We start from the raw sequence: 11,940 nt of genomic DNA on the forward strand, positions 1-11,940 counted from the left end.
CCTTCCGCGCCTCCTTGAACCGCTTCACGTCCCTGGGACAGCGGGGGGGTCAGGGGGGACCCCGAAACCGCCCCCCCAACCCGGCACCCCCCAACCCGGCCCCTCGCTGCCCCGCTCGAACTCCTTCCGCGCCTCCTTGAACCGCTTCACGTCCCTGGGACAGCGGGGGGTCAGGGGAGACCCCAAAACTGCCCCCCAAACCTGGTCCCCCCAAACCCAGCCCCTCGCTGCCCCCAACCCAGAATCGGCACCCCTCCCACCCCGTCCAGAACCCAGCCCACCCCCAACCAGCCCCCAACTCCAAATCCAGCCCCCCCCCCCACTCCAGGCGCCTCATCCTAAATCCACCCAGCCCCCCCCCCGATCATCAGGGCACCCCCACAACGCTCCCCTTCATCTGTTTCCAACCTCTCACCCCCACCCACAGCCCTAACCATCTACCCTGCCCCTCCCCAAAACTGCCCCTCCCAGATACCCCTGGGAAGCCCCCCCATCCTCCTGCCCCCCCCAAGCCGCCCCCAAACTCACTCTTTCACCAGGGTATGGATGTGTTGCCGGGACGACTGCTGAGTGACGTCCAGAAGCTCCTGCAACGAGCCGGGAAAGGGGTGTGGGGGGGATCAGAGATTGGGGGTGTCACAGCTTGGTGGGCTCAGCGGTGAGAGATTGGGGGGACTGGGGAGAGAGGGAGAAGGGGTCAGAGATTGGGGGGCCCAGGGAGAGGGGAGGGAGGGGGGTCAGAGATGGGGGGGAACCCCCAGGGGAAAGTAGAGGGAGTCAGAGAATGGGGGAACCCCCAGAGAGAGGAAGGAGGGGGTCAGAGATTGGGGGGATCCCCAGGGGGAGGTAGAGAGGGTCAGAGATTGGGGGGTCCTGGGGAGAGAGGAGGGAGGAGGGTGAGAGATTGGGGGGAACTCCCAAAGGGATGGAGGGGGGGGTCAGAGAGTGGGGGAACCCCCAGAGAGAAGGAGAGGGGGTCAGAGATTGGGGGGATCCCCAGAGAAGAGGAGGGAGGGGGTCAGAGATTGGGGGGCCCAAAGAGAGAGGAGGGAGGAGGTCAGAGATTGGGGGGAACCCCCGGGTGGAGGGAGAGGGGGTCAGAGATTGGGGAACCCCCAGAGAGATGGAGAGGGGGTCAGAGATTGGGGGGACCCCCAGAGAGAGGAAGGAGGGGCTCAGAGATTGGGGGGAACCCCCGGGTGGAGGGAGAGGAGGTCTGCGATAGTTGGGGGTCCCTGGGGGAGATCGAGCCGGATAACTCTACTTGGGGTTCACCCCACCCCCCCACATCAGGAAAGGTGCCGGGGGGGGGGAGATTGGGGAAGGGGGTCCCAAGGAGGCGGGGGCTGGACCAGGGCAGCTGGGAGGGGGAGGAGTCAGAGGTGTTGGGGGGCAGGGCCTGAGGGGTGAATGGGGGGGGGCTCTCTCACCACTTGGTTGTCAATCATTTGGTTGAGGCTGTCGGAGAATTTTTCCAGGCCCTCCGGGGGGGGGGGGGGGCAGAAAGAGGGGCAGAAGGTGAGTGAGGGGCCGGCCGGGCCCCCTCCCCGAGCCGCTGTGTGTCAATGCCCCTGCACCGTTCCCGCCCCAGGGGATTCCCCGGCCCCGAGGCCAAGCCCCTCCTCTTTGCACCAGAGCGTCATGTGGCAGGGAGTTCCCCAGGCTAAGGAAACCCCGCACTACAGCGCCCCCTAGCGCCGCACTGGGGCATGGGGGCCAGCGCTGCCTGCTGGGGGGGTGGGGGGGCCAGCGCTCCCAGATGAGCCCCCCGCCCCGTGCCCCTAGGGGAGCTGGGGGAGGAGGGGCAGAGCTGGAGCACCCCCCACCCCAGCTGGCTCGGAGCCCCCCAGATCAGACCCATGCCCCCCCAGCCCCAGATCTCCCTGAATCGGCCCCACGCCCCCCCCCCAGACCCATATGCCTCTGAATTGGCCCCACACCCCCCACCAGCCCCAGATCCCCCCTGAATCGGCCCCAGGGGCCCCCCCAGACCCATATGCCCCTGAATCAGCCCCACACACCCCCCCGCCCCAGATCTCCCTGAATCAGTCCCACGGCTCCCCCCAGAGCCATATGCCTCTGAATTGGCCCCACACCCCCCCCACCCCCAGATTCCCCCTGAATCGCCCCTATGGGCCCCCCCAGCCCCAGATCCCCCCTGAATCGGCCCCACGGGGCCCCCCCAGACCCATATGCCCCTGAATCAGCCCCACACCCCCCCCAGCCCCAGATCTCCCTGAATCGGTCCCACGGCCCCCCCCAGACCCATATGCCTCTGAATCGGCCCCACACACACCCCAGCCCCAGATCCCCCCTGAATCGTCCCTATGGGCCCCCCCAGCCCCAGATCTCCCTGAATCGGCCCCACGGGCCCCCCCCCAGACCCATATGCCCCTGAATCGGCCCCCCCATCCCCAGATTCCCCCTGAATCAGCCCCCCCCAGACCCATATGCCCCTGAATCGGCCCCACCCCCCCCCCAGCCCCAGATCCCCCCTGAATCGGCCCCACGCCCCCCCCCGCGCCATCTGCCCCTGACTCGGCCCCACCACCCCCAGCCCCAGATCCCCCCTGAATCGGCCCCACGGCCCCCCCAGACCCATATGCCCCTGAATCTGCCCCCCACACCCCCCAGCCCCAGATCTCCCTGTATCGGTCCCACGGCCCCCCCCAGACCCATATGCCTCTGAATCGGCCCCACACACCCCCCAGCCCCAGATCCCCCCTGAATCATCCCTATGGGCCCCCCCAGCCCCAGATCTCCCTGAATCGGCCCCACGGGCCCCCCCAGTCCCATATGCCCCTGATTCTGCCCCACACACCCCCCAGCCCGAGATCCCCCCTGAATCGTCCCTATGGGCCCCCCCAGCCCCAGATCTCCCTGAATCGGCCCCTCGGGCCCCCCCCAGACCCATATGCCCCTGAATCGGCCCCACACCCCCCCAGCCCCAGATTCCCCCTGAATCGCCCCCCCAGACCCATATGCCCCTGAATCGGCCCCACCCCCCCCAGCCCCAGATCCCCCCTGAATCGGCCCCACGCCCCCCCCAGACCCATATGCCCCTGAATCGGCCCGCCCCCCCCCCCCCCCCAGATCCCCCAGTAATCGGCCCCAAGGGCCCCCCCCCGACCCTTATGCCCGTTAATCGGCCCCACCACCCCCAGCCCCAGATCCCCCCTGAATCGGCCCCACGGGCCCCCACCAGACCCATATGCCCCTGAATCGGCCCCACACCCCCCCCAGCCCCAGATCCCCCCTGAATCGTCCCTATGGGCCCCCCCAGCCCCAGATCTCCCTGAATCGGCCCCACGGGCCCCCCCCAGACCCATATGCCCCTGAATCGGCCCCCCCCAGCCCCCGAGTCCCCCTGAATCGGCCCCCCCCAGACCCATATGCCCCTGAATCGGCCCCACACCCCCCCCCGCCCCAGATCCCCCCTGAATCGGCCCCACGGGCCCCCCCCAGACCCATATGCCCCTGAATTGGCCCCACACCCCCCCCAGCCCCAGATCCCCCCTGAATTGGCCCCACGGCCCCCCCCCGACCCATATGCCCCTGAATCAGCCCCACACACCCCCCAGCCCCAGATCCCCCCTGAATCGGCCCCACGGGCTCCCCCGCCCGGCCGGGGTGGGGGTGGGGAGACTCACGCTCATCATGGCGTCCCCCTGGGCGTGCTGGGAGAGGTCGCGCACCCCCCCGACGAAGGCCTTGCTGGCGGCGCAGTACTGGCGCCCCGAATCCAGCATGGCCCCACAGAGCTTCAGCAGCTGTCGGGGAGACGGGGGGGGGGGGGGTCAGCCGCACGCAGCCTGGCCCCCCCCTTGTGACTCACCCCCCAACCAGTGCCCCCCTCCAGCCCCCGAGAACCAGCCCCACCCTGCCTCCCGGCCCGGCCCCCCACCTTCCGTCCAGCCCCCCAGAACCAGCCCCCCACCTTCCATCCAGCCCCCCAGAGCCAGCCCCCCACCCTCCATCCATCCCCCCAGAACAGCCCCCCAGAACCAGCCCCCACCTTCCATCCAGCCCCCCAGAACCAGCCCCCCACCTTCCATCCAGCCCCCCAGAACCAGCCCCACCAGAACTAACCCCATTGCCCTCCATCCATCCCCCCAGAACAGCCCCCCAGAACCAGCCCCCCGCCCTCCATCCAGCCCCCCAGAACCAGACCCCTGCCCCTATCCAGACCCCCCCAGAACCAGCCCCCCACCTTCCATCCAGCCCCCCAGAACCAGCCCCCACCTTCCATCCAGCCCCCCAGAACCAGCCCCCCCCCTTCCCTCCAGCCCCCCAAAACTAACCCCCCTGACCTCATCCAGCCCCCCAAATCCAGCCCCCCGCTTCCATCCAGCCCCCCAAAACCAGCCCCCCGCCCTCCATCCAGCCCCCAGAACCAGCCCCACCAGAACTAACCCCATTGCCCTCCATCCAGCCCCCCAGAGCCAGCCCCCCACCTTCCATCCAGCCCCCCAGAACTAACCCCCCTGCCCTCATCCAGCCCCCCAGAACAGCCCCCCAGAACCAGCCCCCCACCCTCCATCCATCCCCCCAGAACCAGCCCCCCAGAACCAGCCCCCCACCTTCCATCCAGCCCCCCAGAACTAACCCCACTGCCCTCCATCCAGCCCCCCCGAACCAGCCCCCCGCCCTCCATCCAGCCCCCCAGAACCAGCCCCCTGCTTCCATCCAGCCCCCCAAAACCAGCCCCCCGCTTCCATCCAGCCCCCCAGAACCAGCCCCCTGCCCTCCATCCAGCCCCCCACAACTAACCCCACTGCCCTCCATCCAGCCCCCCAGAACCAGCCCCCCGCCCTCCATCCAGCCCCCCAAAACTAACCCCACTGCCCTCATCCAGCCCCCCAGAACCAGCCCCCCGCTTCCTTCCAGACCCCCAGAACCAGCCCCCCGCCCTCCATCCAGCCCCCCAGAACCAGCCCCCTGCCCTCCATCCAGCCCCCCAAAACTAACCCCACTGCCCTCCATCCAGCCCCCCAGAACCAGCCCCCCGCTTCCATCCAGCCCCCCAGAACCAGCCCCACCAGAACTAACCCCACTGCCCTCCATCCATCCCCCCAGAACAGCCCCCCAGAACCAGCCCCCCACCTTCCATCCAGCCCCCCAGAACTAACCCCACTGCCCTCATCCAGCCCCCCAGAACCCCACTGCTCTCCATCCAGCCCCCTCCAGAACCAGACCCCTGCCCTGATCCAGCCCCCCCGAACCAACCCCATTGCCCTCCATCCAGCCCCCCCGAACCAGCCCCCCGCTTCCATCCAGCCCCCCAGAACCAGACCCCGCTTCCATCCAGCCCCCCAAAACTAACCCCACTGCCCTCATCCAGCCCCCCAGAACCAGCCCCCCAAAACCAGCCCCCCAAAACCAGTCCCCCAGAACTAACCCCACTGCCCTCATCCAGCCCGGCCCTCCCTCTAGCCCCCGAGAACCAGCCCCCCACCTTCCATCCAGCCCCCCAGAACCAGCCCCCCACCCACCCTCCAGCCCCCAAGAACCAGCCCCCCGCTTCCATCCAGCCCCCCAGAACCAGCCCCCCCCACTATCCAGCCCCCAGAGCCAGCCCCCTGCCCTCCATCCGTCCCCACAGAACCAGCCCCCCCCACCCTCCATTCAGCCCCCCAGGTCAGCTCTGCGGACGCCAGGACACCTGGGTCCCTTCCCCTCCCCCGCCACCTCACCTTCTCCAGCCGAGTCTCCAGCTCAAAGACATCACATTCCACCCCCTCGACGGCAGCCCTGGGGGGGGGGGGCAGGACGGGGTTAAAGGAGGATCTGGGGGTCGCTAACAGCCCCCCAAACCCTCCCACAGCGCGGGGAGAGGGGGCGCTTTGTTACCGTAGGGTCACCCCGGGAATTGCTGGAGTGGGTGCCCCATGGCGGCAGGGGAGGGGGGCAGCTGGGGGGGTGGGGATTGGGGTTCCCCGGGGGCGGGGGGCTGGGGAAGGGATCAGGGTCCCAGGGGGCAGGGAGAGTGGGGGGGGGCTGCTTAGGGGGAGGGGTGGGGCTGGTGGGGGGCCTGCCCGGGGGGGGGTCGACTGCTGGGGGGCCCTTTGGGGGCCACAGGGAGGGTGGTGGACATCACGACTCACTAGGAGATGGGGGACGGGAGGGGGTGTCAGGGCCCAATGGGGCAGGGGGGCTCCCGGGAGTGTCGGGGTCAATGGGGCAGGGGACAGGGCTCCTGGGGGGGTCAACAGGGGCTGAGGAAGGAGAGGTATTTTTCCAGGGGGGGGTGTAAATCGGCAGCACCCATCCCCCCCCCCACCCCACCCCAGGAGCCGCCTTTCGCTCTCCCTTGCGGTCGCTTCTTTCCGGCCTGGCCCTGCTACCTTTATCAGCCCCATAACCACTTCCCGTCACCCCCCGCCCCGTCGCCTGGCAACCCCCCCACACCAGTTACCGGGGGGGGGGGGGGAGGGCGGGGCGGGGCGGGGACCATTTTGGAAATGGAAAAAATAAACCCTGCAAAACCACCTCTGACGCGAGCAGAGAGGATCATGGGAGTCACGTTCTCCGGGGCAGGGAATGGGGCAGGGGCCCGTCCCCTCTAGGGGGCGCTGGCTCCCCCCCCGGCTCCAGGGCGGGGACTGGCCGGCTCAGGGGGGCGGGGAATGGGGCAGGGGCCTGGCCCCTCTAGGGGGCGCCGGCTCCCACCCGGCCCCAGGGCAGGAACTGTCTGGTTCAGGGGGCCAAGATGGCGCCCAGCCATCCCAGCATGCACTGGGGGCCTCCTGCCCGCCTCCTGCCCCCCAAAAAGGAGGGTGAGGGAGGGAAGTGGCAGCAGATTGGGGTGGGCCCCGTCTCCGCCCCGGTATCGGGGGCGCGCGGGGGGGGGCTGGCTGGGGGAGAGAGACACACCCGAGGGGGACATGGTGTGTGTGTTTGCGGGGATATGAGAGAGATTCAATACACACACGCACACGGAAGGGGGACGTGTGTGTGTGTGTGTGTGTGAGATAGAGCGAGGGACACCCCCCAAGGGACACAGATCTTGGGGTGGGGAGCTATGCCCCCTCCCCAGAGCGGCACCGGGGTCTGGGGACGCAGCCAGGCGGGCAGAGCCCCTGGCTACAAACCCCTCCCTGCCCCCCGGGCCTGCTGGGGCCCTGATCCCCATGGGGGGGGCTGTGTGTCCGTCCCTCCGTCCCGAGCCCTGATCCCCTCGGGGTGTGGGTGTGTGTGTGTCCGTCCCTCCGTCCTCTGCCCCACAGCCCTGATTCCCTCGGGGGGCAGTGTGTGTCCGTCCCTCCGTCCCCTGCCCCACAGCCCTGATCCCCTCGGGGGGCCGTGTGTGTCCGTCCCTCCGTCCTCTGCCCCACAGCCCTGATCCCCATGGAGGGGCCGTGTTTATCCGTCCCTCTGTCCCCTGATCCCCTCGGGGGGGCCGTGTGTGTCCGTCCCTCTGTCCCCTGATCCCCATGGGGGGGCCGTGTGTGTCCGTCCCTCTGTCCTCTGCCCCACAGCCCTGATCCCCTCGGGGGGGGCCGTGTGTGTCCGTCTCTCTGTCCCCTGATCCCCATGGGGGGGGGCTGTGTGTCCATCCCTCCGTCCCCTGCCCCACAGCCCTGATCCCCTCGGGGGGGGCCGTGTGTGTCCGTCCCTCTGTCCCCTGATCCCCATGGGGGGGGCTGTGTGTCCATCCCTCCGTCCCCTGCCCCACAGCCCTGATCCCCTCGGGGGGGGCCGTGTGTGTCCGTCCCTCTGTCCCCTGATCCCCATGGGGGGGGGGCTGTGTGTCCATCCCTCCGTCCTCTGCCCCAGAGCCCTGATCCCCTCGGGGGGGCCGTGTGTGTCCATCCCTCTGTCCCCTGATCCCCATGGGGGGGGCTGTGTGTCCATCCCTCCGTCCCCTGCCCCAGAGCCCTGATCCCCTCGGGGGGGCCGTGTGTGTCTGTCCCTCTGTCCCCTGATCCCCATGGGGGGGGGCTGTGTGTCCATCCCTCCGTCCTCTGCCCCAGAGCCCTGATCCCCTCGGAGGGCCGTGTGTGTCCGTCCCTCTGTCCCCTGCCCCACAGCCCTGATCCCCTCAGGGGGGCCGTGTGTGTCCGTCCCTCTGTCCCCTGATCCCCATGGGGGGGGGGGCTGTGTGTCCATCCCTCCGTCCTCTGCCCCAGAGCCCTGATCCCCTCGGGGGGGGCCGTGTGTGTCCGTCCCTCCGTCCTCTGCCCAGAGCCCTGATCCCCTCGGGGGGGCCGTGTGTGTCCGTCCCTCTGTCCCCTGCCCCACAGCCCTGATCCTTTCGGGGGGCCGTGTGTGTCTGTCCCTCCGTCCTCTGCCCAGAGCCCTGATCCCCTCGGGGGGGCCGTGTGTGTCCGTCCCTCCGTCCTCTGCCCCAGAGCCCTGATCCCCTCGGGGGGCCGTGTGTGTCCGTCTCTCCGTCCTCTGCCCCAGAGCCCTGATCCCCTCGGGGGGCCGTGTGTGTCCGTCCCTCCGTCCTCTGCCCCAGAGCCCTGATCCCCTCGGGGGGGGACATGTGTTTCCGTCCCTCCGTCCCCTGCCCCAGAGCCCTGATCCCCTCAGGGGGCCGTGTGTGTCCGTCCCTCCGTCCAGAGCCCTGATCCCCTCGGGGGGGGACATGTGTTTCCGTCCCTCCGTCCCCTGCCCCAGAGCCCTGATCCCCTCGGGGGGCCGTGTGTGTCCATCCCTCCGTCCTCTGCCCCAGAGCCCTGATCCCCTCGGGGGGCCGTGTGTGTCCGTCCTTCCGTCCTCTGCCCCACAGCCCTGATCCCCTCGGGGGGCCGTGTGTGTCCGTCCCTCTGTCCCCTGATCCCCTCGGGGGGGCCGTGTGTGTCCGTCCCTCTGTCCCCTGATCCCCATGGGGGGGCCGTGTGTGTCCGTCCCTCTGTCCCCTGCCCCACAGCCCTGATCCCCATGGAGGGGCCGTGTTTATCCGTCCCTCTGTCCCCTGATCCCCTCGGGGGGGCCGTGTGTGTCCGTCCCTCTGTCCCCTGATCCCCATGGGGGGGGCTGTGTGTGTCCGTCCCTCTGTCCCCTGCCCCACAGCCCTGATCCCCTCGGGGGGGCCGTGTGTGTCCATCCCTCTGTCCCCTGATCCCCATGGGGGGGGCTGTGTGTCCATCCCTCCGTCCCCTGCCCCACAGCCCTGATCCCCTCGGGGGGGCCGTGTGTGTCCATCCCTCTGTCCCCTGATCCCCATGGGGGGGCCGTGTGTGTCCGTCCCTCCGTCCTCTGCCCAGAGCCCTGATCCCCTCGGGGGGGCCGTGTGTGTCCATCCCTCTGTCCCCTGATCCCCATGGGGGGGCCGTGTGTGTCCGTCCCTCTGTCCCCTGCCCCACAGCCCTGATCCCCTCAGGGGGGCCGTGTGTGTCCATCCCTCCGTCCTCTGCCCCAGAGCCCTGATCCCCTCGGGGGGGCCGTGTGTGTCCGTCCCTCCATCCCCTGCCACAGAGCCATGATCCCCTCGGAGGGGAGGGGTGTCTTCCCCGCCCCCAACTGCTCATCCTCCCCGGCCGCAGGGTTTCCGGCCCTTTGGGTTGCGCAGCACCTTGCGCACCGGCCGCTTCCTGCCCCCCCCCGCTTCAGGGTGTGCGTGTGTGTGCGGGGGGGGGGGGAACCTCACGCCACGTGGGCTCACTGGCGTCTGGAAGACCCACGCAGGAAATGTGTTATGAGTGGGGTGGAGGCTGTACGGGGGGGGGGGGGCAGGGAAGCACAGAAGGATGGATAATGTGTGCTGGGGGGGACACCTGGAGAGGGGGCGAGGTGGAGTGGAGGACTACAGGGGGGTGGCACAGGGGGCAGGTGAGGGGGTCACCTCACAGCCCCCCCAATACCCCTCCCCAAGACAGGGGATCACCCCCCAGTTTCACCCCGAGGGAGACGGCTCCCAGCCCCCCCCCCCGAGAGATTAAATCGAGGGGGGCTGTTTGGCCGAGGGGTCCCCCAACAGCTCAACCTGCCCCCCCCCCGCAATATAACCAGCTTGGGAACAGCCCTGAAAAAAAAATTAACCAGCCTTTAGAGAGGGCCAGGTCCCCCCCCCCCCCGCTACAGAGCCGGGGAGCCCCCAGCCCCCCCACCCCCTGGCCTCGCTTCCCGCCCCGGCACGACTTGGCACCCGCGCCCCAGGCGCACGGAGAGATGCGTAAAAGCGCACAAGCTGCCCCGGGGGAAGGGGAGGTTTGAGACCAGTGCGGGGGGGCGGGGGGGAACCGGACCGGAACCGGCCTCCCCGCCCGAGCCGTGAGACCCACCTGAACCGGGGAGAGTCCTTCAGACACTCCTCGAAGTCCAGTTTCACCGTCATCCTGGACGGAGGGACGAGAACCAGCCACTGAGGTCCGGGCTCCCCGGCCCGGCGCGGAGAAAGCTCCGAAACCAGCCGAGCGCCTGGAGGAGAGAGACGAGAGCAGCCCTGGAGCCAGCCGCGCAAGGAGGCACCGACACCTCCTGCACGGGGTGGGGGGGGAGGAGAGAGCGCACGGGGAGGGGACCAGGGCGCACGGGGAGGGGACCAGGGCGCACAGGGAGGCGCGGAGCCCAGCCCCGCCTCGGGGAGGGGTCCCGGGGCGCACGGGGAGGCTCGGGGAGGGGACCCGGGGCGCAGGGAGCCCAGCAGCACCTCGGAGAGGGGTCCCGGGGCGGATTAGCTACGGGATCAAACTCTCAAGGGCAGCGCTGCGTTCTCCCTCTCTTGCCGGCTGCCGATCCGGAGCAGATGCCTTTTCTGGCCGCTGCTTTAATCCGGAGTAAATTGTTGGGCTCCGTGTGACTAGCTAATCCACCTCGGGGGTGGGCCAACGACGGCCCGGGCAGCAGGGCGGAGGGCCGCTCCCTTGCACTAACGTGTTGCACCCGTCCCTTGCACTAAAGTATCGCTTGCACGACCGTCTGCACGAGCAGCTTCATTGCACCACTTTGCACTAGACGTTTCTTTGCACGAATGATCCTTGCCCCAGTTCTGCCCATTAGTGAGTTGCACCAGTCATTTGCACTAATTAAAACGGCACCAGGGATTGGCACTAATTAGCCGTCTGCTGATGGTTTCCCTGGGACAATTCCTATTTACATTCGTTGTAATTGGGGCTAATCGTTCTCATTGGGTCACGCCCCCTTCCCCAGCCCCGCCCTCCCGTAGCCCGGGCAACAGCATTTTGGCCACGCTGCCGTCAAGCAAAACATCCTGGTTCGGAGGAGCACGACAGTGTCGTAAAACAAAGCCGATGCCGCCTAAGTGCGAGAGGCGATGCGGGGACGGGGCCCGTTCACGGCGGGCCCTAGCAACAGACGGCGCCGCGTCAACGTAAAGCGTCAGTGACGCGAAGCCCCCCCCCGTTCTTCTTTGTAAATGCCACGCTGCCGTAAAGCGATCCCTTCTGTCTGTCGCAAAAGTTGGTCCGAGGTGCCGTAAAGCGCGGCCGCGCATTCACGGTCGTCAAGCCCAGCGGCTGGCAGCCTTCACCCTGTGCCGTAAAGCGAGGACGCAGGGGGTGGAACGGTTCCCCGAGTGCAGTAAAAGCGAAAAGGGCCCCGGAGGCTACCGTGAAGCGCCCCCCCGACCCGCTTCCATGGTGCCGTAAAACGAGGCGGCCCTGAGAGCCCCATCAACCTGCCGGGGGGAGCGCTCGTGCTTCTCTCTCGGGACAGCGCGGCGCGACGCTGCCGTAAAGCGAGACTGTCGCGAGAGGAAACGGCCGATGCTACCGTAAAGCGCGCCGGCGCCGTCTGAAATGAGCGGTGGCCGTTTTGACAGGCGGCCGTAAAGCTGCCGTAAAGCGCGGCGGCGACCGTTTGAGAGAGGCGTCGCGACGCAGCCGTAAAGTGCAGCGGCGCTGTAGGAAAGGGCTGGCGACACTGCCGTAAAGCGCGGCGGGCGCGGTGCGAGCGCTGAGGCCTCGCTGCCGTAAAGCGCGGCGGCGGCGCTGGGGGAGAGGCGCGGCCTCGGTGCCGTAAAGCGCGACCCTG

General features: G+C 68.9%; 1 protein-coding gene across 1 annotated transcript; it reads right to left on the reverse strand.

Moving 5' to 3' along the window:
- Positions 1–95: 95 nt before the first annotated feature.
- On the reverse strand, positions 96–11,758 carry ACAP1 (ArfGAP with coiled-coil, ankyrin repeat and PH domains 1; the record flags this gene model as incomplete). Its single annotated transcript, XM_045000656.1, has 7 exons — positions 10,598–11,758; positions 10,230–10,283; positions 5,694–5,751; positions 3,651–3,770; positions 1,431–1,484; positions 529–587; positions 96–154 (listed from the first exon to the last, which is right to left on the reverse strand). Coding segments are annotated over exons 2-7 (403 nt in total), but the record flags the coding sequence as incomplete, so codon positions are not given.
- Positions 11,759–11,940: the final 182 nt, after the last annotated feature.

This window comes from Mauremys mutica, unplaced genomic scaffold (assembly GCF_020497125.1).
Source record: "Mauremys mutica isolate MM-2020 ecotype Southern unplaced genomic scaffold, ASM2049712v1 000557F_np12_obj, whole genome shotgun sequence".
Taxonomy (NCBI): domain Eukaryota; kingdom Metazoa; phylum Chordata; order Testudines; family Geoemydidae; genus Mauremys; species Mauremys mutica.